Genomic DNA, 27031 nt, shown 5'->3' with positions numbered 1-27031 from the left:
AATCACTCCTTAGCGGCTGTTTAAAGTTAGCGGACCATTATTAATAAGGGGGTTGGTGTATATGTATTTATCGAATATATATTATAAATTATTTTGAGTCGTGGATAGTGGAGAAGTATAATGAACAATCACGAATTACTTTTTCTGGCTTTATGTTTATGCATCTCAACGAGTATAATGATACGAATGATGATGGTCATTCAGTCAGTCAGTGTTCACGAAGCATCCTTACACAAACAATGAATTAAAAGTTGATGCATCCAATATACGATAATTTATATTTACACAGTTTATTATTTGTTACTTTTTATAAAATATTCAGTACTTAAAACTCTTTTAACTAACACAACTTTATAAGGCGCAAATTCGGCCTCACATGGAGTACTGTTCTCACCTCTGGGCGGGTCCTCCCCAGTACCAGCTTCTTCCATTTGACCGCATACAACGAAGAGCGGTTCAAATCATCGACGATCAAGTCATCTCCGATCGGCTTGATTCTCTAGCATTGCGTAGAGATGTGGGTTCTCTCTGCATCTTCTACCGCATTTATCACGGGGAGGGCTCAGATGAGCTGTTCGGGTTGATTCCAGCGGCCGAATTCCACCACCGGACATTACGTGCAAAGTACCATCCGCATCACGTAGACGTCTGGCATTCCACAACCGCGCGTTTAGATCGAAATTTCTTGCCTCGCACAGCCACTTTGTGGAATCAACTACTGGCAGCGGTCTTCCCGAACAGATACGAATTAGGGACTTTCAAGAAAAATGCATACTCCCACCTTAAAGGCCGGCAACTCATTTCTTGACACACCTGTTGTTGCGGATGTCCATGGGCGGTTGCCTCACCTCTCCCCATCCCGTGAGCCTCTTGCCCGTTTGCCCACTCTCATATAAAAAAAAAACACAATTCATATATTGGATGCAACACCTTACAAACAAATTTGTTTTGTACCTATATACTACAGCAATTGTAATGTAATAACTCTATTTGATGAAAAGAGTGTTCGTTGAGTATCTTGTATGTTCTTCTCACGAGCTCAATTTTTTTGAACATATTGTAAATTTAGTTATTTAAAAGAAATATTTATAGTCACTTAATTATCTAAACAAACACTTTTAGAAGGACATAGACCTAGACGCGCTTAATTACGAAAATTATAATAAAATTTAAAATGATAAACAGAAATATCTCGGGCATCCCTTAAAGATAATTTAAATCAAAATGTAAGCTAAATCTTAATACAATTAAGACATACATTTCCTTAACAAACTTACCAGAATACAAAAGCAGGTGCTTCAGTTGTCTGTACCACAGAGCACTGCAGTCTCAGAGTGGATCCAGGCTTGAGGTATTTCTCTGTAGGACCGGAGATCTGTGCCCGAGCCTCTGTAACAACATACTCTTAGCGAATAACTTTTTATTTCGTCGAGTAAAATCATACATTGTATTCTAACTTTTTATGGCAAATATAAACCTTAACAATCTATTGTTGTGTGACCTTATTCATATCTGACATAAAGCTATTCAGATATATTTATTCACGTTCAAATGAAGTTATAAATGTAATGTTATTGAATAATAAAGAAATTATAATGATATAAAGCTGTATTATTACAATTATTCTTATACGTTTATGTGTAAGCTACTATTTTTTTTTATTCTTTTGCCGGCCATACTAACTAAGAACTAGGAAAAATCAAATTGTATAATCGGTGATAAGCGAGCTGGACACTGGTGAAAAGTAGTGTTATATTAAATTTTACATTTTTTTTATGGAACTGGAAGATAAATAAGTGTACGGGTCACGTGGTGCTAAGTGATCATCGCCACTCACACTCTCCCGTAACACCAGAGGAATCACAGGAGCGTTTTCCGGTACAGCCGATTTATAGAAACACCGATGAAAAGTAGTGTAACTTTCGATTTTTTTAATTTATTTTATGGAAGAGAAAGAGACATAAGCGTACAGATCACGTGGTGCTAAGTGATCACCGCCGGCCACACTCTCCTACAGCATTTTCAGCCTTTTATAAAATATAGAGGAACACTTCATATAAGAAGTTTGAGAATGATAATGATATTTCTAAGAGTATCCCAGTGAGTTGCATGATTTAACACCTCTGATTAATTAGTTAAATTTAACAATCGGACGACTTATATCGTCGATAAAGGGGATCCTTTATTCACACAAAATGATTAATTTCCAACTTAATTATGCAAACCGCTAAGTTGCGGAATAATCTACCAACTTTGGTTTATGCCGATTAAATAACCTGGATGTCTTGAAAACTAGAGTACCAAGGCATTTACTGAGTGTAAGCGTTATATCTTCATACTCATTCTCGCTCCCGAAATTGAGGAAAATCACATTGTTTAGATTTACAAGAGCGACATCTCAAATCAATTTCCTAATATGCAAATATTGGGGTTGAGCAGGTTATCAACTGTAAAGTGGATCCTGTAGATGAAGCCACAACCTGAGAGTTGAACAAAGCAAACAGAATTTTATATCGAGGCGGTACTCGAACGGTTAGCTCAGTTGGTTAGAGCACCGGCACGGAACGCCGGAGGTCGTGGGGTCGAATCCCGCATCGTTCATAAAATTTTGTTTTCAAATTTTATTTGTGTGAAAAACACTTAATCAGTCGAATATTATATATGAATTGTAGGGAGGTGATCACATACCACCAAATGAACAACATGCTTATCGGTTGATGACTGCCTTGAAAAACGGAAATATATCAACTTAGATTTAGAATTATTGCGGCAAAAATAATACGACCGACCGGTGTACTCGAGCCAGTCTCGAACTTTGTGTAACTTGCGTGCCACATGTTCCGTTTAACTTTTCTGATAATTGAAACTTAAATTTCTTGTAGTATTATTTGTACAAAGATTTACAACGTAACTCCGAGAAAGACACTGGGATCACATATCACCAGTATGTATTTTGTATTTTATTTAATTTAAATGTTAAATAACACTAAGCGTATGTTAAAAATTTGAAAGATGCCACGCACACAAGTATCTAATAGCTGCTGTCATAAATAAAGCGTTCATAAGTAGTGCGGTATCTAGTTGGAGCGTGGCGGAGACCTTAATCTAAGTATAAGATACAAAATAGCTTTAAGGCTAAATGTATACACTTTTATGATAAAGTCCCAGTCACTGTTCAGGCATTATCTATAAATAAAATAAAATTAAATTAAAATGGCTCTGTCGTAAATCCTATCACTCCACAGCTGAATATCTAAGTGATCCAACAGCCTAGGACTAGATTATGATTATTTTACAGCAATAGCAATGATAGTACAATATTGTATATTTCATTAAAAAGAGCGCAAAAAAAAAGGAATGCTGGGAGAGTTTCTTGTGCCGCTTCTTCTCTCTCAGAGCGCCATTTGTTTCCGAAGCGGTAGAAGTGTCTAGTATATTAGAAATGACATCAAAAAGAAACTATTGTTCTCAGGTAGTGCGGTATCTAGTTGGATCGTAGCGCAGACTAATCCTTAATCTAAGTATATCACTTCTTTCAGTGGGAGGCTCCTTTGCACAGCAAGCCAGCTAGATTATGGGTACCACAACGACGCCTATTTCATTTGACGTGAAGCAGTAATGTGCTAGTGAATTTACTGGGCAAATGAGACTTATCATCTTGTGTCTCAAGGTGAAAAGCGCAATTGTAGTGCCGCTCAGAATTTTTGGGTTTTTCAAGTATCCTGAGCGGCACTGCATTGTAATAATGGGTATGGCGTTTAAATTTCCATCAGCTGAACGTCCTGTTCGTCTCGTCACTTATTTTCATTGAAAAAAACTTACTTCTTCTATTGTTGTACTAAAATAATCAACTACAATATTCACAGTGGCACACCAAGCGCTCTTGTTTAAATATATTCATTGTAACCATTTAGAATTTGACCAAAGCAATTTCCCAACAATTTTAAATTCATACATAAGTAGAGTGGAGGATAAAAGCCATTACAAAACAAAATAAAACCCTGAACAGCATCACGCGTAATTTACATAAACAAAGTGGAATTTTAATTATTTTCGGGTTAAGTTGTTACCCCGCTGAAGGTTGAATGTTAATTATTTTGCCTTTTTTATAAAAATGCTTTTGTTATTTCACAAAACACAATGTTGGCTTGGTAAGTGACACTTCCTTCATAAAATATTTAATGTGATGTTGTAAAGTTTTAAGAGAAGACAATTATCTTCGAAAATGTAAAACATTTTGGATGTCAGATAGGCTTTCTAAATAACAGGAAAGGTAAATTGTAGGAAACATTACGGTACGGAGCTCTGGATTGAGAACTGTTGGTATTATTTTATCTAATATATAAAATTCTCATGTCGCGGTGTTTGTAGTTAAACTCCTTCGATTGGTCGAATCGGTTCGGATTCTCATGAAATTTTGAATGCATATTGGGTAAGTCTGAGAATCGGACAACATCTATTTTTCATCCCCCTAAATGTTAAGGGTCACGCCAAATTTTTTTTTTAATTTTTTTGACATTTTGTTTTAAATTTATTTGATTATGAGTCAGCATTAAAAAATACATACAACTTCAAATTTTCACTCATCTACATTCAACAGTTACTTTTGTATCGCGATTTCAATATCGGCAATACAACGTTTGCTGGGTCAGCTAGTATATTATAAAATTCTCGTGTCCCGGTGTTTGTTACAAAAGTCCTCCGAAACGGCTAAACCAATTTGTTTGAAAGTTTGTGTGTGTGAGAATCGGCCAATATCTATTTTTCACACCCTTAAATGAAAAGGGTCAGCCCCATACCCATATTATTTTTTTTTTACATATTTTTTATTTTTTATTTTATTGTGATTCAGCATTAAAAATACAAACAACTTCAAATTTTCACCTATTTTTGTATTGCGATTTTATTATTGTGTTCCGTCCACAGATCCGCAAGATGGCAATCGAATATAATAATTATATAGTACAATAAATTATCTACGATATATTTGGTAGGTCTGAGAATCAGTCGTCATCTATTTTTTATACCCAAAAATTTTAATTATTGAATTTATTTTTATTACTTTATATGTCAATACATCATCATCATATGTCCACCTCCACTTCAGCTGTTTGTATGTTGTGTATGCATTCTTAAACTTGGTTTTACTTTTGATGTCTATTTATTTTTCTCGGTCTTTTCTTTTCATGATTGGAGAAAAGCAAGAAAAATATACAAAACTTACCACAGAATTGTTCCCTTTAGACGGAAAGAGACATAGAGGAAGACAGGCTAAGAGATGGGAGGATGACGTTAAGAAAATAGGGGGTTCAACATGGACTCGCACTGCAAAAATGAGAAAAGACTGGAGAGCTTTATTACAACTTGTCTTCCGACAAAGGCCTCCTCGCCTTTGTCGGAAGACAAGTTGTAACCGAACTACCGTTTGCCGATAATCAATAGATATTAAAATAAACTTATTACAATAAACATTAATTTTAGGCACATGAAACTACTCTGTGTAAAACTTGTTAACAAAAATAAAGGCTTTTTATTTTATTTTATTATATGTCAATACAACGTTTGCTGGACCAGCTAGTATATATTATATATTCGGAGTGGATACTCTGTTGGTTTGATTATTGTACAGGAACTCAATTGGTTGTGTTTTTCCATTAATCTTAGAAGCGGACCAATATTAAATTCAGGTGTGCGATCACAACTTCACCCCGATTTATGTACAGCATAATTTAATATAAAATTATAATAAACAATAATAAAAATTACACACATTATATTTGAAAACAAAATTCATGAACTCGTACGAGCGCTATTGCACTGAGCCAACCGTTCGAGTAACGTAACGTTCATAAATCTTGATATGTCTTCTTCAACTCTCAGGTTGTCCCGCATCCGAGACCCGCATCAATAATATTTTTTTTTTCGAATTTAAGTTGTGTAATTTACTCTAAACACCAACTTCCATGATGCCCTTCATAAGGCTAAGGATCGCAGCAGATGGAGGGGAATCGTACGGGAGAAACTGATGCAGCGGGGGAATCACGACCCTCAGTAATGAGGAAAACGACGCGAGGAGGAGGAATTAATCCCAGCAACGAGGGTTATACAACCATAAAAAATAAATTGTTTAGAATAATAAAAATTGTATATACGGTATTATATTTTGGGTGTTTCCATTTCCGAATGGATTCCATCACCAGAAATTTATTTATTCGAATAAAATTATAATTTTCGTATTACAGTTAATAAAATATACTATGAATTTAAGCCATGGGCTATAGGAATTATTGAAAATTCAGCATTAGAAAATACAACAGCTATTGATACACATGATTTGAATGGCTTTGACACAACAAGTGCTCGATTCTAAGCTTCAAAAGGAAGAAACATGTGGATGGTTGAAATGCAATTAAATGGTGTAGATGCTATTTTTGTCGATGAAAAGTGTCATTAAGTTTTTGTTTATAAATTTGATTTGATTGATGTTGTTCATTCATTCAAAAACTAAACATAGTATTTGGAATTAGTGATGTAAAATTCATATGGGACTTAAAAGATTTATAATATATTTTTTTTTATTTTTTAGCCCTTCATTGTTACATTTCATCGTTTTTCTGAATCGAGATTTTTTGTTGCTTCTGTCAGCTGGCGTCGCCTGGTGGCGCTTGTTGTAGTTAAGGATTTATTTCACTGGGACACCACGGTGACTGGTTGCGCCGTCATACACGGGGCTTTTCCGCCATCATAGGCTGAGATCTATAGAGCGTAGGTACTCAGACTTTACTTACGTTCTACCAGTGGGAGGCTCCATTGCACAGGATGCCGGCTAGATTATGGATAGCACGACGGCGCCTATTTCTGCCGTGAAGTAGTAATGTGTGGCATTATTGTGTTTCGGTCTGAAGGGTGCCGTAGCTAGTGAAATTACTGGGCAAATGAGACTTGACAACTTAAGTCTCAAGGTGACGAGCGCAATTGTAGTGCCGCTCAGAATTTTTGGGTTTTTTAAGAATCCTGAGCGGCACTACATTGTAATGGGCAGGGCGTATGAATTACCATCAGCTAAACGTCCTGATCGTCTCGTCTTAAATTTACATAAAAAAAAATATATATCTCTACTCAAACTTTTATTAACAATGTCCCTAGATTTTCCAAAAAGCATATAATATTTCAATTTTATTTGTTCCAATCAATTTAACACTCAAATCAAAAACTCAAAATTGAAAAATCAAATCATACGTACTTCTGCCAATCAATTATAGTATGTATTTCATGTTGTAGATATATAAATTATAAAAGGGCTCATTTTTATTATGAGGTTAAAATTCCTTCGAATTAGCAATTAATAAGAGTCAAAAGTAAGCAGTTTCCTAGCAAATATTTACTCAAATTGTCACCATGGTATTAAGAAAGTCATCTTAGCACTAGAAACTCATTGAAGGTCTCAAACGAAAGTTTAATTTAATTCACTGTGTAAAACTTAATGTAATTATGTAGGCATAAAGTAGAACATACGCCAAGTATTATTTCATCGGAAACCTTAATTAAAACTTCTAAAATTAACGCTTTAGGTCTGTTGTTCTTGTCGTCAGTTAATGTTTACTGTGAGGACTATTGTGAACTCATGTGGAGGTTTTATTGTAACGCCGTTATATACGGGGCTTGTCCGCCATCATAGGCCTCAGCCTCTATACAACTCAATGTAAAGAACGTACTCAGACTTTGCTCAGACTTTACTTACGTAAAACTCAGCTGAGTTCAAGCTTTGATTTGGTGTTTATATTCAAATTCAAATATTTTTATTCAAAATAGGATGTGACATCACTTATTGAAAGTCAAAAACTACCAACCATTCTAAAAAGAATGCCTCAGGCCTGAGAAGAATGGGCGCAACAGACTCAGCGGGCTTTTTTTTTATCTAAAAATAAGTTTACAAAAGAAATATGGCGGTCGCTCCATTCCCAATTTGTGGAATCATTAGGAAAGTCATTTATGTTATAGTAAGCTTTACCACAGAAATGTTTTTTAACAATTCTCTTGAATATCGTAATACTTTTGTTTTTAACATTTTCTGGGATCTTGTTGTAAAAGCATACACATCGCCCAACAAAAAACTTACTAACTCGATTTAGTAGTAGGCAAAATAAGTTTATGTCTGTTCCTATAGTCATTTGACTGCTAAGATTATGCTGAGCTTAAGCTAAGACAGCCCAATGGAAAGGTCAAGCGCGCGATTCATTATACACAGTACATTGTCGATTAGTACTAAACAAACTCTAACAATAAAAAATATAAAAATAAAACTGAAAACAAAAATTTTATTAATGATGCGGAACTCGAACCCGCGACCTCTCGCGTTCTGTGCGAGCGCTCTTTCCAACTGAGCAAACCGTTCGAGTGACGTATAGTTGATACAATCTTGTATGCCATGTTAAACTCTCAGGTTGTGGCTTCATCTACAGGATCTACTTTACAGTTGATAACCTGCTCAACCCCAATATTTGCATATTATTAGGAAATTGACTTGAGATGTCGATCATTCAAATCTAAACAATTTGTTATACTTTAAAGTGATTGTGAATTGGGATGAATTACACAAATTAAATTTGAAAACAAAATTATAATTTGTGTAGTTAACCCTAAAAGTGAGGTTTATCACTATAAAAAATGATAAATTGATTAAGATTTGAAACTATATTAAATAATAACAGTATTCAAAATTTATCTCATCATTAGTTTTATTGAAATAAATGGAAATCGTTGAAAGATTTAGGTGACAGCAAAATTGTATAAAGACATACAAAACAATGACAGGTAAGAAACACCTAACTACGCCCATGCGTGTATTATACGGGAATAGTAATACGCCGAACAACAGTTGTTATGATGATGCAAATTTTTTTTTAATGCAAATCAGGGACGAGAGCAGGACGTTTAGCTGATGGTAATTGCTACGCCCTACCCATTACGACGCAGTGCAGCTCAGGATTATTGAAAAACCCAAAAATTCTGAGAGGCACTACAACTGCGCTCGTTACCTTGAGACATAACATGTCAAGTCTCATTTGCCCACGCGATGTTTATAAAGACGGGCTTCGACTTAACTCTTTAGATTAGTCTGTGCAAAGTCTAAGCAAGCAAACTCTAGACTTAGTGTTAAGTTCATTCAGTTCAAAAATTACCACAATGTGATCATGCGTTTAGCGAATAAACGGAGTAATAATAATAGAGAACGAATAGAGGAAACGGAGGAATAAGTGCGATCTTATAATATTAAACGATAGATTGCTTGTGATTTTACCTAAGCCAATCAAATGATCGTTTACGAAGCAAATATTTTTACAGCTGTTTATTTTTTGAAATTAAAAGATAATAATATAACATCAACAAACAGAGAAACAGGCAAAAATAAAATTATAATTGTTGTAAATGCAAAATGACACTGCAACCGTAAATTATATGTATAGATTAAAGTTTGGTTTCCACTGCGCTCTAACTAGATACCGCAGGTGTAGTCGCAACGTGCGGCAACTACTTCTGCTACTACTACGTGGGCGTATTCGAGTCAGTCTCGAACAATATGTGACGTTGTCGTGCCACATTTTCTGTTAAAATTCACTAATAATTGAAACTAAAATGCCGATTTGCGTAGTAAAACTTTGTTAAAATAATACTACAAGATATAAGAAGGACACTGAAATCACATATCATCAGTAAGTATTTTGTATTTTATTAATTTCAATGTAAAATAACACGAAGCATTTGTTACAAAATTTGATAGATACCATTGAGTGTCAAGTTGCCACACATACAAGCATCTAATAATCTAATAGTAGCCGCAATAAAAAAGCATTCTTAGGTAGTGCGGTGTCTAGTTGGAGCGCAGCGGAGACCAATCCTTAATCTTAGTATTTAAAATTATTAGTATTCACACTATTTTTTTATTTAAATTCAGATTTAAATAATTTGAGTCTAATGTTCATGGAATTATAAAAGCCGCTTTTATAGCAAGCTGAACTTAACATTTGAAAATAATATTAAATTATGGTTAGATGAACCGCAAACCGATATATATTTCTTGCACATAATTATTATGGATTGTGTAGATTATTTATTAAAGATTATGGGTACCACAACGGTGTCTATTTCTGCCGTGAAGCAGTAATGTGTAAACATTATTGTATTTCGGTCTGAAGGGCGCCGCAGCTAGTGAAATTACTGGGCAAATGAGACTTAACATTTTATGTCTCACGATGACGAGCGCAATTGTAGTGCCGCTCAAATTTTTTGTGGTTTTTCAAGAATCCTCAGTGGCACTGCAGTGTAATGGGCAGGGCGTATCAATTAACATCAGCTGAACGTCCTTTTCGTCTCGTCCCGAATTTTCATAAATTAATGTTTCACAGCAGAAAAAGGCGTCGCTGTGAAAAATACCGGTAAAATATACTTTTCACTTCTCATGCTCTGAAACTGCTTATTAGTGCAAGATATAGGCTGCACAAAATCGATTTTTGTGCACAAGTGCATAAACGTATCTACTCATAAATGTATCTATATTAAGGCAAAGAAAATGAGCCATACAGCCAAACACAATAATAAGTTCAGAGATAGAATTTGTTATTTTATAATATTTAGTTAAATTTATTTGCCTCATGTGTTTTTTAAGACATAAAAGATATTAAAATTAAAATACGGTAGTATTTTCTTTGATTAACGCGAGTGTTACACATTTAAATAAAACACTTTTAAAGGATTAAAACGCGTGTAATTGTAACGGTTTTACATTAGATGTTTGCGTAAAAGTTATATCATCTGCAGTTCCCCTGAAAACGAGATCTGGAAAGGTCTTAAAACGTCGGGTTAACTAAAATAGAAATAAAAATGTAACTTTTACGCAAACATCTAATGTAAAACCGTTAATTTACACGCGTTTTAATCCTTTAAAAGTGTTTTATTAAAATAAAATACGGTAGGTTATTTTATTAATTAAAAATATGTATATTACAAAATTAATTTAATAGTAGGCTTTATAGGTCTGGAGTCCAAGCCTAATATCAATGTAGTAAGATTAAAAAAAGCGGCGGAAAACAGGTCTTGTTTTTTCGTGCGTTTATTAATTTCTTCAAATTTGGTAAAATTGTTAAAAATGTCCATGTTATATTACTGCATTATTTCCTCGCAATTGAAATGAAAAGCAGAGTTTATAACTCGTCCACAAAACCATTTTATCCTCGACATTGCTATCAGCCCGAGCCGAAGGATAAAAATGGTTCGTTTTGTGCACTCGTTGTAAATTCTACTATTTTAATTCGATTTAAAATATATTATCGTTATAAAATTTACTCAAACTACACATATTTACAAATAATTTACTACATACTTTTGAGTTAAGCTTGCTATTATGGCGTGTCTTATTTAGTTTTTTTTTATAGTATATTCTTTATATCCTTTATTCTTAAATTAGCATCAAAAGGACTTATAATTGAAAGGGCTTCATAAGATACATAATAGCTTTAAGGGTAAATGTATACACTTCTATAATAAAGTCCCAGCCACTGTTCAGGCATTATCTATAAATAAATTTAAATGTTTTATAAAAAAATGGCTCTGTCGTAAATCCTATTACTCCACTGCTGAATATCTAAATGATCGGACAGCCTGGGACTATATTGTGATTATTTTATAGCGATAGAAATGACTGTACAATATTGTATATTTTTATTGAAAAGAGCGCAAAAAAGAATGCTGGGAGAGTTTCTTGCGCCACATCTTCTCTCTCAGAGCGTCATTTGTTTTCGAAGCGCTAGTAGTATCTAGTAGTTATTAGAAATGACATCAAAAATAATTCTAAAGGAATCAATTTTGAGAAAATAAATGCCTTTTATGCCTTTAAGGCTTGATTGTTTGCTCTGGGGTCAGTGGTCACTGAAATAACTGGTGCATATTTTTAAATAAATTGGGCGTCTTTAAAGTGATGGAGATAAAATTGAATATTTCTTATTTAAGTTATACATATAAAAAATATATTCATATTCAATATAAAAGTACTAGGCACTCACACTTACCCACAACATCTAAATGTAGAAATATACTGGAGGGAGGGTGACTTGAAACCTGGCACTCGTAAATACCAGCGTCCCTTTTTTGTACGAAGCGAACTTTGAGGGTCCAGTCCTGAAAAAGTTTATGGTTTACCATTTGGAAGTACACTTTGAGCTTTATTAAATGCTCTATTTTAGATAAAATTTATATAGTAGGCATTCCAATATGGACTTAAGAATATCATAGTGCCAACAGTGAATCACATCTGGGCGTAACATTTTTCTTACGATATTTTATGTTTTTACGCGATTTTGTGGTATTAGATAAATATTATTCTATATAAATTTATTAATTTGGTATATATATTATCATATAATAGGTCTTTAACTATGAAATTGCCGTTCTGCAGTACTGGCCATTTCAAATCAAAATAATTTTTGTTTGGCTAAGAATTCTAGTTTCAGATTAATTTTATTTTATAAACATGGAATTCTTTTTCCAAAAGTAGTCATTTGTTTATTGATTAGTGTTATACATTTTCATCGCATTTCAATATTTTTCGTCATCATGGATACGTTGAAAATTCGAGTAATTATGGAATATGAGTACCGTCGTGGCAGCAACGCGGCACAAGCGGTAAGCAACATCAACGACGTTTACGTAGTTAACACTACAAACTAACGCACCACCTGTTATTGGTTTTCCCGCTTCCGTCCTGGAAATTTCGACCTGAAAAATGAACCTCGCGGTCGTCCGAAGACTTTGGTCAACAATGACGAATTAAGGGCGATTGTGGAAGCTGATGATACACAATCTACGGCAGAATTAGCAGCAGCTTTCATCGTTAGCATCAAAACAATATTGGTCCATTTGCGTCAAATAAAGTTTGAAAGGTAATAAAGTTTGACAAATGGGTGCACGAACTCAATGATCGCCAGCGCGAAAATCAATGCCCGAGAGGCAGTACAAAATGCTTTTGAAGAATTTGTTGCCTCCCGTCCAGATGATTTCTTTAAGAAGGGCAGCAATAAACTGCCACTGCGTTGGCAAAGATGCATTGATTCCATGGGTGATTACTTCGATTAATACAAATATAAAATACATGAAAAAAATTGTTTTTTTTTCATACAAAACGGCAATTTCATAGGTAAACCTAATATTGTATCAAATATTCAATACACGAACGTATCCCAGTGTTTACTGGACCTTGATTTAAGGATTGTACCTATTGTATGTGTTTATTGTATTGATGTATTTAGGAAAGCGTTTATATTTTTATTTGCTAGTTTTAAGGAAGTGGAGGGCAAACGAGAGTACCTTCGCGATAAGTGATTACAGCCGCCGCTCTTATTAAATCAAAGTATTACTGGCCTTTAAGGTGGGTGTGTTCGTTGCTTATGTAGGTACCCATTGCGTATTTATATGGCGTATTTAAAAATACCTCACTAAGAAGGCCAACATTGTAAGGTTCCATGAAAACCTCAGCTAAAACTCCATAAATCCAAATGGTGATAAAAATATTGTAGCTAATGATGTGTAGTGTGATACTGGAATTCGAATGCAGGGATCAGGTCAAGCAAGTCTTCAGAACACTCAGATAAAGGCGAGAGAAGTTAAAGTACAATGAAGTGACGTCACTTCGTTGTCGCCAAGCAATCGCTGGGTAGTACTGGATCTTTAATATTCAAGGTACTTCAATTAGTACTGGGTCTCCTGCCTCAACTGTCGAAGACAGCAATTGTCACAGATGTGTCAGTCTCAGTGAGTTTTACATTCGACCTATGGGGGTGAGAACGTACAAAGTACTATCTAAGCGTTTCAATAGAGCTACTGGAAACAATCGCTGGCACCCTTTTTGGCCAAGGGATTAGCCTAGCTATGCAAGATGAAAAGGCAGCCAGTATCTTTAGTTATGCTTCTTCGTAGCGATCGTTTTTATTTCATGTAATCAAAACTTATATAAAATTGTATATTTAGTTTAACTAACTTCTGAATGTTGCAAATGTATGGCCTGGAATCTCTGGTCTGAGCTGTATGTAGTCAGCCCAACTGTGAGGAGGTGATAGTCTTTTCTTCTTATCCAAGACACCTGAAACCAAAAACAATATTTTTAATGTTATTGCTGAATTTGAAAATTTTTAAGTAATTATTTAAAATATGTTTGTCTTAATGTAAACTTGTCCGTGAACTGTGATTTTCCTTCGACTTTTACCTTTAGGGTACTGTGAAGGAAACTTACAATTACCGGACAAGAGAGATTGAAGCTGCATCTGCGCACGAGCATACCACCAGCAAGGTTAGTGCACTTGTTCGCTTTATCAATCCTCTTGTTCGCGCCTTAACTTCATACCGCAACCTACAGTACACAATTATTGCAACAACAATTTTAATAATTAATTACCTCGTTTAGCTCAATTTTCCCAAAAAAATAGTAAATTGTTTCACTTGTCATACATGCAATTATAATAAAATGCTAATTTTATCTTTTTCATTAGAGCAGTGCTGAAGCCTTTGAAAATGATAAAGAGTGAAAAAAAAAATAATAAATATAGTAGCATGAAACCCATCAGAAACTGAAGAGAATATAATAAAATGAAAGGAAAAATAAACTATGGGCGATCTGAGGTCGGGAAGTGAAAAAGTGGTTTATCTCCGGCAAAACTGCAAGTCCTATGTAAAAAAGGCAAATCGCAAAGTCGTACGTAATAAAGATATCTACAACTTTTGAATATACAATTTTTTCAATTAACCTTTAAATTTAAGTGAAAAATTCAAAAACCAAGTTTGTGGTTGCAATATGCAATAGCAATAATTTATTCACGAAATTTGGTGAAAATTTCCATTTTTGTGTCCCAAATACAGTGTAATTTATTTGAATTGAAATATTAATTTTTTGCGATTGCTACGTCCACGTATAAACTCGTTAAACCAATTGTAAATAGTGGCACGAGATGGGGCTTCATTAAGAAATGTTAATCACAGCCTATCATAGCTTTGTTTTTGAGTAAGCCCACAACGAAAGGCATAATAAATCATTGACCGAAAATTTTCTCGCGTTAGGTTCATTTTCACATGTAACAAGAGTTTTAGATTTGCCAGCAATTCACAAAAACAAATGACAAATGACTACAATATTACCACATTAGATTACCAAAGAGTTCTTAAATTAAAATTAAAAAAAAGTCTTTCTAACTGGCCAGTTCTAAAAACTTTCAGTGTCACCCACGTAATATCGAAAAAGAACCCTTATTTTCAATCGTTAATTCACTCGTCAAAATATCAGTTTTTTTCAAAAAGTTGGTGTGTCTTCTGTTATCATTTATAAATAGATTTAAGAATCTATTTATAAATGGTCTTCTTCACTTTTTGGTATCAAAAATTATCGACATTGGTCTATACTATCATTTGTGACGAGGAAGAAAATGTCGATATATTATATATATAGAAGCTAAACCACCACTGTGTATTACTCGGTAACATCTATATTAAAGTAATTCGGAAATAATTCTCAATAAAGTGAACACAAGTTTGCACTTGGAAAGTCGCGGAATGGCTCGTTAGAGTTGTGACTAGATAAAGAAGCTAACTGAGTCCTTTTTTCTGGGTATGTTTTATATCAAGTATGTTTTTGATATATTTAATTCTCGGAAACATTTTAAGTTAATTTATTGATTTAATTAAATTTTTTACTCTCGATTTCTATAATTTTTCCCATGTTAAACTAAAATAATTTATTATGTTAAAAAAAATCAAATCGCGAAAAGCATGGGAGTCGGGGGTCCGGCGAGTATTGCAGTCGGAGTTTCTGCTTTTATGCGTCATGCTCGTGATCGGGCGCTGCTTGCAGTGGCAGGATTATCCTGTTACCAGAAACTTAACATTTTAAAATTAAAGTTATCATATTTTTTATAATCGCTAGTAAAAAAAATTCGCAAAATACCTTGATTTATTTACAGTGTGTGTGGATATATGCAACTGTACTCAATAACTCTTGATATTACGTTATAATTTACTTTTTTTGATCTACTCGTTTTAGGCATTTAGTATAAAGATGAAGCTGTAAATATTTATTTAAAATAGGCCACTATTTCATGCCAATTGATTGAGAGTGGCAAGATTCTTGCCACTACTTCTCATTAAAGCTCAATCCTTTCCGAAGTGGCAGTAAATATTAAAAGAGAAGAGAACTTTTGATATTCATAAGAGTCATTTCCTTGACCTAAATGATTAAAAAGATTTTGATTTGATTTTAATGTAGATTCTCTAGAGTTAATACGGTATTTAAAGCTGCTGTATGAAGTCTTGCGTTAAAATGGAATAGATCATTCCAGTCACTCTCTCTCAATTTATTTTTTTAATCTCATCAGTTCTTGACAGAATCCAATCAAAATCCAAATAGATGCCCCTCCAACTCCACTTTCGCACGACACGCCACAAATTAGGGTATCATCCCCACCATCTGGATGTGTGGCGGTCCTCCACAGTGCGGTTTTCAAGGAGCTTTCTTCCTCGTACTACTAAGCTGTGGAATGAGCTTCCTTGTGCGGTGTTTCCGGGACGATACGACATGGGTACCTTCAAAAAAGCGCGTACACCTTCCTTAAAGGCCGGCAACGCTCTTGTGATTCCTCTGGTGTTGCAAGAGAATGTGGGCGTCGGTGATCACTTAACACCAGGTGACCCGTACGCTCGTTTGTCCTCCTATTCCATTAAGAAAAAAAAACCCACCATACGCACAGCATCATATTAATTGTCAGTTAACCCATGTTTTATCAAAATCCATGAAACCTGACCTACCTTTAAGCACGACCTTTTCAGACCTTCTTATAGTACGTGATCAACAGTTATTAAACTCTTCAAAAACGGTTAGATTTTTTTTATGATAATAAGGGACAAGACGAGCAGGACGTTCAGCTGATGGTAATTGATACGCCCTGCCCATTACACTGCAGCGCCACTCAGGATTCTTGAAAAACCCAAATATTCTGAGCGGCACAACAATTGCGCTCGTCACCCTTAGACATTTGGCAAGTAATTTTACTAGCTACGGCGCCCTTCAAACCGAAACACAGTAATGTTTACACATTACTGCTTCACAGCACCGTTGTGGTACCCATAATCTAGCCGGCATCCTGTGCAAAGGAGCCTCCTACAACTGCGCTCGTCACCTTGTGACATAACATGTAATGTCTCATTTTCCCAGTAATTTCACTAGCTACAGCGCCCTTTAGACAGAAAACTAGTAATGCTTACAAATTACTGCTTCACGGTAGAAGGTAGAGGTAGAAGTAGGCGCCGTTGTGAAATCATCAAATATAATTCGATTTCTATTGATATTTGAGAAAGTAAATGCCTCATATGCTTATTTTAAATTGCGAATACCTTTATGAAGGGGTCTTTAAAACAAAAAAAATGTCTCAGACTGTGAGTGAATTCTCAGATGAATACGATAAAAGTTTTATTTAGAGTTTGTTTGTATCGAGCATGTTGAATATGATAAACGGATGATGGATTAATTCTAAGGGCGAATACATCAGTCATGAATAACATAACGTGACTGGGCAACAAGAAGCCTATATTGATCATACATAACCTAAATCACGCCTACATCTTTTTTGTTTAATATTATTTTACTGTAAATCATGTGTGAACCAAATCCAATATTTCTTGCTTCAGAATTTCACACAAGCACTGCTTGTCCATAATGTGTCGTAGTCGAGAACGTCAAGTACAAGAAGCGTGTACGAAGTTAGTTATTCGTCTAAGCTCGGGTGTAATCGGCGTGTGGTGCGAGTGCGGGCGAAAGCGGGCGCCGGTCGAGCACCGGGCGAGTAAAGTAAGCTTAGTTACGCTGAATTACTTACGAGTGTTACATTGCCCAGCGTGACAACTCAGTGTCATTCAATCCCGACAAAAAGAGGTGCTCAGTGTGGCCAAAGAAGCTTTAGTTCATAATATTAGAAAAATTATGTACAAAAACAATAGTTTACTTATTTCAATCAATCCTTGGTTACTACATACTTTTCATCAATTTAAACATCGTGTGTATTTAATATATCTACATACCTACATATTTCAGTTGGAGATGCCCAATATCTATCTACGGTGACATATTCATTCCTCACAGATCCCCGATCAATCATTGTGATATAAGATACCTTTCGGTCATTTGCCTGAGCCGGGAAGAAATTGGTTACGTTACGTCATTTCAAAAGAAAAGGATCTTTAACTACTTTGAAACACTCGGCAGAAATCACTGGAAAATATATCATACGAGTAAATTTAGCTAAAAGATACGAAGATTAATAGCACTAGAATACGCTGGCAAGCGATCTTGAATAGATTCATGATTTTTCTTATGAAAATGGAAGACAAACGAGCGTACCGGTCATCTAATGTATAGTAATTACCACCGCCCTCACTCTGTTGCAACATTTGAAACTTCCAGTTAATATTACGTAATAGAAAGCCTTTAAAATAGAGAGAGAAATCAGGGTATAAATAATATGTTAGATGTGTGGCTAGTATGGTCGAATTACAGCCAACTTGCGGATGCACTAGCTCTTCTTAACATGATGGAAGTGACACTAGCAGGACACATAAAGTCGGATTTTCATATTATCGGTGAGTGATAATTATTTTTCCCTTTAATATTTTTTTATGGGCCTGATGAGAAAGCTCATGGTCGCTCAGAGGCCAATGAATAGGGCTATGCTCAGAGTTTCCCTGCGAGATGAAATCAGAAATGAGGTGATCCGTAGAAGAATCAAAGTCATTAACATAGCCCAAGTGATTGCGAAACTGAAGTGGCAGTGGGCAGGGCACATAGTTCGATAGACAGATGGCTGGTGGAGTAGAAAAGTATTCGAATGGCGACCACGTACCAGAAGACGCAGTGTTTGTATTTGTTGTATATCGCCGGAATACGTTGGATGAGAGCAGCGCAGGACCGATCGTCGTGGAGAGGCTGGGGGAGGCTTTTGTCCAGCAATAGACGTCTTCCGGCTGATGATGATGATATTTTTTAAATAATTATTTTCAGAGATGCACTGTTCATTATTCAAACAAGACTTTAAAAATAAAGGTCGTAAATTCAAAACAACTTATTAAATGAGACACAAAGGGAGACCACAGATTTTTTTTTATTTACTGACGGGAAATAACTATCGAGCAATATTTTATGAAGCCGAGATTATTCTCAAAGCTTTTCACGTCAGCAGAGTAATGTCCATCCAATTGATAATTATCCATTTTCAGTGATAGGTTATCAAGGAAGGTTTAAGCCATATTATTGGTAAAAAAATGGTGGAAATGTGTATCAAGTTTCTACTCTTATGAAGTAAGTTAAACTTCTTTACACTACGTGCCACATCCAAATAATGGTCATTTCCGCAAAAATCAGACTTTGGCATTATTGGCATTATTTTAAGATTCGTAGAATAATTATGGTCGCAGTTATAAGCGTAATTATAACTACAATAATTCACGCCAGTACCGGTGTCACAGCAGCCAAGGCGTAAATATTGATACCGTAATTAGTAGGCTGTGACGGAATTAAGGCCTGAAGCTATAACTACCTCTGAAAGCCTATATCTAATATTTCATTGATTGTAACAAATTGAGATAGACTGTTATACTTTTGGAGCTTTGCCACAACTTCTTCAAACAACTATCTATTTGAACCTAGTTTATCTACAGCGGCTTCGACAGCGCGCGTATCGGTTTCGTCAAATCTAAGACAACCCGTCAATAAGATATCCAGCTTATTCAATATACTCAATCAGAATATTATCAGGGACAAACCATCTTCTTGATTAAATCTTTGGAATTAAAGCGATTGTTTCTTCTGACACAAGCAAATATTAAAAGGCCTGAAAGTAGAATAAGTTATACTTCTTAATTGTATGTGACAGAAGTCTCTTTCCAAAATAAGAGTTTATAGGATTAGAGCACTTTACCGTTTTATGACACTCTTCGTAATCTAATTTGTTTTTTTTTTTTTTTTTTATGGAATAGGAGGACAAACGAGCGTACGGGTCACCTGTTGTTAAGTGATCACCGCCGCCCACAATCTCTTGCAACACCAGAGGAATCACAGGAGCGTTGCCGGCCTTTAAGGAAGGTGTACGCGCTTTTTTTGAAGGTACCCATGTCGTATCGTCCCTGAAACACCGCACAAGGAAGCTCATTCCACGACTTTGTAGTACGTGGAAGAAAGCTCCTTGAAAACCGCACTGTGGAGGACCGCCACACATCCAGATGGTGAGGATGATATCCTAACTTGTGGCGTGTCTTGCGAAGGTGGAATTCGGCGGCAGGAATCAGGTAAAACAGCTATTCGGAACACTCCCCGCGATAAATGCAGTGGAAAACACACAATGAAGCGACGTCTCTACGCAACGCCAAGTGATCCAGCCGTTCACAGAGCACTGGGTCCCCGCCAATTCGAGCTGCTCTGCGTTGCACGCGGTCAAATGGATCGAGCTGATACTGGGGTGCGCCAGACCAGAGATGACAGCAATACTCCATGTGTTTGTTTCGCTTTGTAGAGCGCTAGTATGTGGGCCGGCTTGAAGTATTGCCGTGCTCTATTAATGACGCCCAGTTTCTTTGAAGCCAATTTGGCTTTGCCTTCCAGTTGACCACGAAATTGGCAATCGCTCGAGATTTCGAGACCCAGTATTCCGATACTAGGCGAGGCTTTGAGGGAAGTGTTGTCGAAGAGTGGTGATACGACAAATGGGGTTTTTTTAGTGGTAAACGCGCAAACTTGAGTCTTCTGGGGGTTAAATTGGACAAGGTTCAATTTTCCCCATTCTGTGACCTTCTCAAGAGAGGACTCGATAGAAGACAAGTTTCTCCCGGCACTGGTCGACGATTTCCCGAGAGAGACCTGCATGGCCCGTGTATATGGCATCACCAGTGCTGTCGTCTGCATAGCAATGAATGTTGGAGGTGTCCAACATATCATTGATATGCAGAAGAAACAGCGTGGGAGACAGCACACAGCCTTGGGGCACTCTAGTGTTCACGGGCTTCGGGTTCGAGCAATATCCGTCTATATTTCCTCTTAAGAACTGTGCAGTTTGGATCCTTTGTGCTCAGCGCCGCAACCCAAGTTCGATACGCCTGTTTTTTGCATTCAAATGCTGCTTTAACTGACGCATCGAACCAGGGCTGTGATCTGCCACCTACTACAGAGTTCGGTATAAAAATATCCATATCCTGTAGGATCACATCGGCTACTGCAACGGCGCAGGCACTAGGATCATCCGAAGGGAAACAAACCCTACCCCAAGGGTAGGATGCAAAAAAGTAACGCATCCTATCCCAATCTGCTGACTTGTAGTGCCAAACGCGGCGGGTCGCTGGTGGTCTGTGACGTTGGCGTCGGATAGGCACTACATTCCTGACCAGGCAATGGTCGGACGTTCCGAGAGGGGCATCGACAAAGACCTGGTAACCATCCGGATGTGTAGTCAGCAGAAGATCCAATAAGGACGGCATGAGGCTATCCACATCCGGGACCTGCGTTGGCGACTCAACCAATTGGGACAGACCATACCATAATGCAAAATTATGCACAGATCGCCCTGCGTAGTCTGTGGTACGTGATCCAAGCCATTCGGCATTGTGCCCGTTGAAATCACCCAAGACTACGATTTCAGCGGAGGGGATCTGTGCAAGTACGTCGTCAATTGCCGCTTGAAAGCAGCCCATGAGATGATCGGTTTCTGCGTTACCACTATGGGACCTGTAGACACACGCATAGATGCGGACGCGGTCCTCTAAATCTACGCGGAGCCAGAGAGTGGACAGGTCCCTACCCTCAAAATTGCCGAGACGGCGACAGCAGATATCCTCCCTAACGTACACACATACCCTGGCATGAAGCAAAAAATTGTGCTCAATTTTGTACCCGGGGTACGTTAATTATCCGCCCATCGTTTCCAAGGTAAAATTATCTGGACCTTTGATAATAATATACCTAATTTAATGAAATTTAATAGAAAGTTAAATTAATCAAAAACCATTTAATACTGTATTGTAGTTCATTAGTTATCCGAATAATTTATTAGCAAAGAGATAACTATAAATAAATATTATTTGCATTGATAATAATTTAGCCGAATGCAAATATTGTGCTAATGTGCACATGTGATAAACAATCAGCTTTATTTCATCTCAAATCCCAGTTATACAACCTCGTTATAAATGCGGATTAAGTTTCAATGGAGAAGTGGTAAGACACTGTCTTGTAATTTTAAACGTTCCTTTTAAGAACAACTTATTTATAAGGGGCAGATTGTAGTTCAAAAAAACCTTATTAGGAATAGTGAATTTGGCTAAAAGTTTCTTACGAGCTGTAATTATCTTATTTTAATGTGATATAAGATGGTGGTCGAAGTCAGCTGATTCTTCTGTCATTACCTTGAACTTGCTTAATAAATAGCTCCTTTCGATAAAAATTGTATATTGAACACAGGCCGAGCCTGAACTATTTGCTACTACTCCCCATAATTTAAACAGGGTGGTTATTTGAGCCGTGATGGCCAAGTCAGAAACTACGTGTCTTAGTGAAAAGTCGTAAAACGATTCATGTCCTTGATTTATAAGAAAACAATAACTGCATATTTAGTTTTTTATAATTTCTTTTAACTTTTGACAGAAATCGACCCGAATGAATTTTCAAAAAAAATTCAAAAAGAGATCTTACTTTTTTTGTTGATATTCTATCGAGGATAAATCCTGTCATGGTATCCAATGCAGTGAGGTCATTACAGAGAAGTTTAAACAAAAGCCTTTGAATCAACGGAAACTATTTTGAGCAACTTATTAGGTAGGTAAAAGTGAGTTGTGAAAAGCAATTTGTAAATTTTTTATATTTCCTATCATTTTTAGCGAAACGTGTCTTTCCAAAGTTTGATCCTTATCAGCAACAAAGTCCATTGATCCAATAATACAGGTTGTATTTTTTTTTTTGAAAAATCGTTTGCGTCGATTTCCGTCAAAAGTTCAAGAAATTTTAAAAAACTAAATATGCAGTTATTGTTTTCTTATAAATCGAGAGCATGATTAACGACTTTTCTCTAATACTCGTAGTTTCTGACTTGGCCATCACCGCCCTTCTCAAAAAACCAACCTGTATAGTAGAAAGAGAAATCCCACATCTCTGCGCAATTCCAATTATCCAGCCGATTGGAGTCGGTTAAACTGCTACAGTAATTTAAAAAACAATTACGGTATTTGAAATTGAAACACTCTGAGAGTAGGTTAAACTGTAATTTTTGTGATTGTCGGTTGTTTTAATACATGGTGTAGTTTAATAATTTGTGTGGTGGTAGTGGAATAAATTGTGAGAAAATATTCACTCCATGATTATTTATTGGTTTCGTTGTAGCCAAAGTCCACAAAATGTCCCAAAGGCAAACGGTCTTCAGGTTAATCCATAAGAATAGGTGTTCCGCTGGGTTCTCTTCTCGGTCCCCTATTGCTTTTAATATTCAACGACTCATATTTTTTGGTAGGCAATTATTTGTTAGGCTTTGACATTTTATTGTTTTTTGATAATAATTGTTGATTGTATTTTATAGTTAAGTAACGTGCAAATATTGGTGACGAGAATCTCAATGCCCTATAAAAAGTTGATAGTGTGTTGATTTAAGACGATTGAATTAACATTTAAACAGTAAAAAACAAAGTTATTACGGATTTTTACACCAAACATTAAAGGACCTTATAAACGACGAGAAATAGTAATTTGTAAATACTTAATAAATAATATAAATAATAAATACTTTTTAAGTTTCCCGTTCAATAAAAGCTTCAGTAGGGCTCACACACTGACTGATTATATAGGTATCTAGTTTTGCTGCATATGCTATTAAAAATATAAGTTGGCACATTATTGTAACTATGGCCAGAATAGTGTAAGTTATTTTAATAACATCAGGACGTACATATTTTGCTATGTGGCCATATGTCTATTGACTGTCTAGACTCTACGAGATAAAATAAAGGAAGAAATATTCTGGCTTTTCAATCTCTGTATACTTGTGAAAACGTAGTATATTTATTGAATTAGGCGTTACTTTGCGGAAATCCATAATTATACAAATGATTTAAGTTTTCTTTAGTGTTAATTCCGCTTTTTTATATTTGTTTTTAAAACAATTCGACACGTGTTTTTCAGTCTCGTGCCAGATTTTGGCGAGACAACGTCAGACACGTCCTGAGGATGCCTCGTGTAGAGGCGAAACACGTGTCGAATTGTTTTAAAAACAAATATAAAAAGCGGAATTCACACTAAAGAAAACTTAAATCATTTATATAACATAGTATATGCTAATAATCCGTACCACTTTGCTTAAAGTATATTATTTTATTACTATAACACGAGAAACTAGATCTAGTACCTGTTTTTAAGTTATTTACTATCTATATAAGTTATTTATATATTTATTGACAAGGAACGACTGTCGGATGAACGCTGGACTATAGGAGTGACAAGGTGTAGAGGCCCAAGAGCCAATCGCCTCAAAGGAAGACCGAGGGCATAATAAAAACGACTGGAACGAACTGGTTGCAATATACTCAGGGCTCCTGCTCCTTGGAGGCCTTCACCCGCGGAGGGTTTCATTCAAACTTAGATGACTATATGTAAAATTAGGATAGGATTAGTAATAAGTATTCTGTGTTTTTATTAAAAATAAATAAAGCCTTTATTGTAATGTTAATGTTAAAATTAATTAATGTTTGAATTTTACATTTTGATTTTAATTTCAATTTTGAATTTGATTTTAGTTTAAATTTATGTTTAATGTTGATTTTAAATTTAATTTTGCATTTTGATTTTAACTTAATTTTAATTGTACCTAATGTTGATTTTAATTTTAATCGTATATTGTGATTTTTGATTTATGTGGGCAAATACATGAAATAAAATTTCATTATTATTATTGTAATCTATCTATCCTAAGGATGATATCGTCTGTTGGTCGTTATAGCATTCATCAGTTATACAAAACCGTTTAAAAGATATCAATATTTTTTTATTACAAACGATTGGACTTACGAGATATCGCATTAGGATTGCCACGAATCTATTAGTTATAAGTCTCTTTCAGCTTAAAGTATCATATTATCAAAACACTTGTAGTATTCGCTCAAGTTAGGGTCTTTGTAATAATATAAATCAAATAAATATTAAAATTTTCTTGAAATAGTGTTGACTTCTAGGCAAGTAGACATTGAAAAGATATAACTACATTGCATTTAAACGTTCCGATAAGAGACAATAATTTCATTTTTACTACCACATTGATACTGATACTCATAAAGTTCAATTATTAACTATTTACTAATGAAATCTTTAAACGAGCAATTCTTGTATATAAATATATATATAATCTGAATTCCGGAAATGGCTCCAACGATTTTAATGAAATTTAGTATACAGGTAGTTTCGGGGACGGGAAATCAATCTAGCTAGGTTTCAATTTAAAAAAATGTAGTTTTATCCGTGTTTTAATGGGAAACAGCTCAAATGGGACAATGGGTGATCCGGAAAGCAGAAGACCGGGGTCAAATTCGGACCTCCTATTAGTTTAATTTATTAGTCCTATTAAAATTTTCATACTTAGGGCTACGTCATGACGCGTCCGAGCTGGTCGTGCCACAAAATTGGTTGTGCAACCAAACGGACACCAGGTAAGTAACCCCTATATATATATATATATATATATATACATATGCATATTTTTTTGTAAGCTGCGACTGGTTGCGCCACCGTGATGTCCCGGTGAAATGTAGCCCTAACAGGCAAAAGAAAGAAAGAAAAATCATTTATTCTGCAACTTAAACCTAGTATACAAGTAGACTTATTTATTAAACATGCAGAATTGGAGTTCACCTCAGCATAATACTGATCATACCCACAGGTGATATGATCAGCGCTGGTTGTATCGTACGAATCCTGTAAACAACTATTTTGCAAGCTGAAAAATATACTCACACTAGCTACCATGTATATATTGGAAGCATGTATGTTCGTTAAAAAACATAAATATTTAAAACTGCTGGACAAGTTCATACGCGCTGCACCCGAAATGTTCAGACTGGTTTTGGATAGACCACAACGTACTTCATTGCATCAACGTAACGCATACAGAATATGTGTTAAATTATTTAATAAAATACCTGACCGTGTACAAAAATTACCCGAATATAAATTTATATTAACTCTTAAAAAAATTCTATTGACATCTGTATATTATAATGTGGGTGAAGTGTTAAATTGCGACATTGATATTTAAATTACTTATTTATATTAATATTTTTGGTATAAAGCTGAGTAGCATACTATAAACATTTGTACTGTACCATCTACCTGTACCTATTCAATGGAAATAAAGTTTATCTATCATACAGTTACGAATTTACAATCAATTCCAATAAAATTTTAATAACACAATAATTTCTCTCAATTAACAAAATCTAGCAAAAGAGCAGCTATAACAGCCAATTACCAACAAAACGCGAGACTTATGAAAAAACACTCACAAAATTTAATTTAATACAAATTCAGCTTTATTTCAATTTGCGTAGACTTCAAACTTGAAAGGTATTTTCCAGTGATCCTTTATATATGTGTCAGGTACACATTTTACACTTCTAGAATTATTTCCCGCTGCGTAAATTTTAATTGAGCTTTTCTCTGTTACTTTAATTACTAGTCGAATAGTTAAGTGCTGTAATATATAGCACTTTTAAACAAAACACTTTTAAAGGAAAACGCGTTTAATTGTATTTTTACATTAAATTTTTGCGTAAAAGTTGCATTTTTAATATTATAGTTAACCCTTCGTTGGCAGATTTAGTTTTCAAGGGGACTGCAGTCTGCAGGTGAAATGAGTCAAAGATTGTAATTGTCATAGTTGTCGTTATTGTCAAAAGTTTAGCGCCATTGTCTCGGAGCATAATTTACTTA

At 35.3% G+C, this 27031-nt stretch overlaps 1 protein-coding gene across 1 annotated transcript in view; it reads right to left on the bottom strand.

The window, feature by feature from the left end:
• LOC126973010 (uncharacterized) overlaps window positions 1–27031 on the bottom strand; it is a 158009-nt gene that overhangs the window by 35103 nt on the left and 95875 nt on the right. The window contains exons 4-6 of the mRNA XM_050820135.1: window positions 14030–14131; window positions 12066–12174; window positions 1278–1389 (exon numbers count right to left, since the gene is read on the bottom strand). Coding sequence (XP_050676092.1) covers window positions 1278–1389; window positions 12066–12174; window positions 14030–14131 — 323 coding nt within the window. The remainder of the gene's footprint in view (window positions 1–1277; window positions 1390–12065; window positions 12175–14029; window positions 14132–27031) is intronic.

Source organism: Leptidea sinapis, chromosome 28, assembly GCF_905404315.1.
Source record: "Leptidea sinapis chromosome 28, ilLepSina1.1, whole genome shotgun sequence".
Classification (NCBI taxonomy): Eukaryota; Metazoa; Arthropoda; class Insecta; order Lepidoptera; family Pieridae; genus Leptidea; species Leptidea sinapis.
The sequence above is the reverse complement of the archived record's forward strand: the minus strand, read 5'-3'. Positions and strand labels throughout refer to the sequence as shown.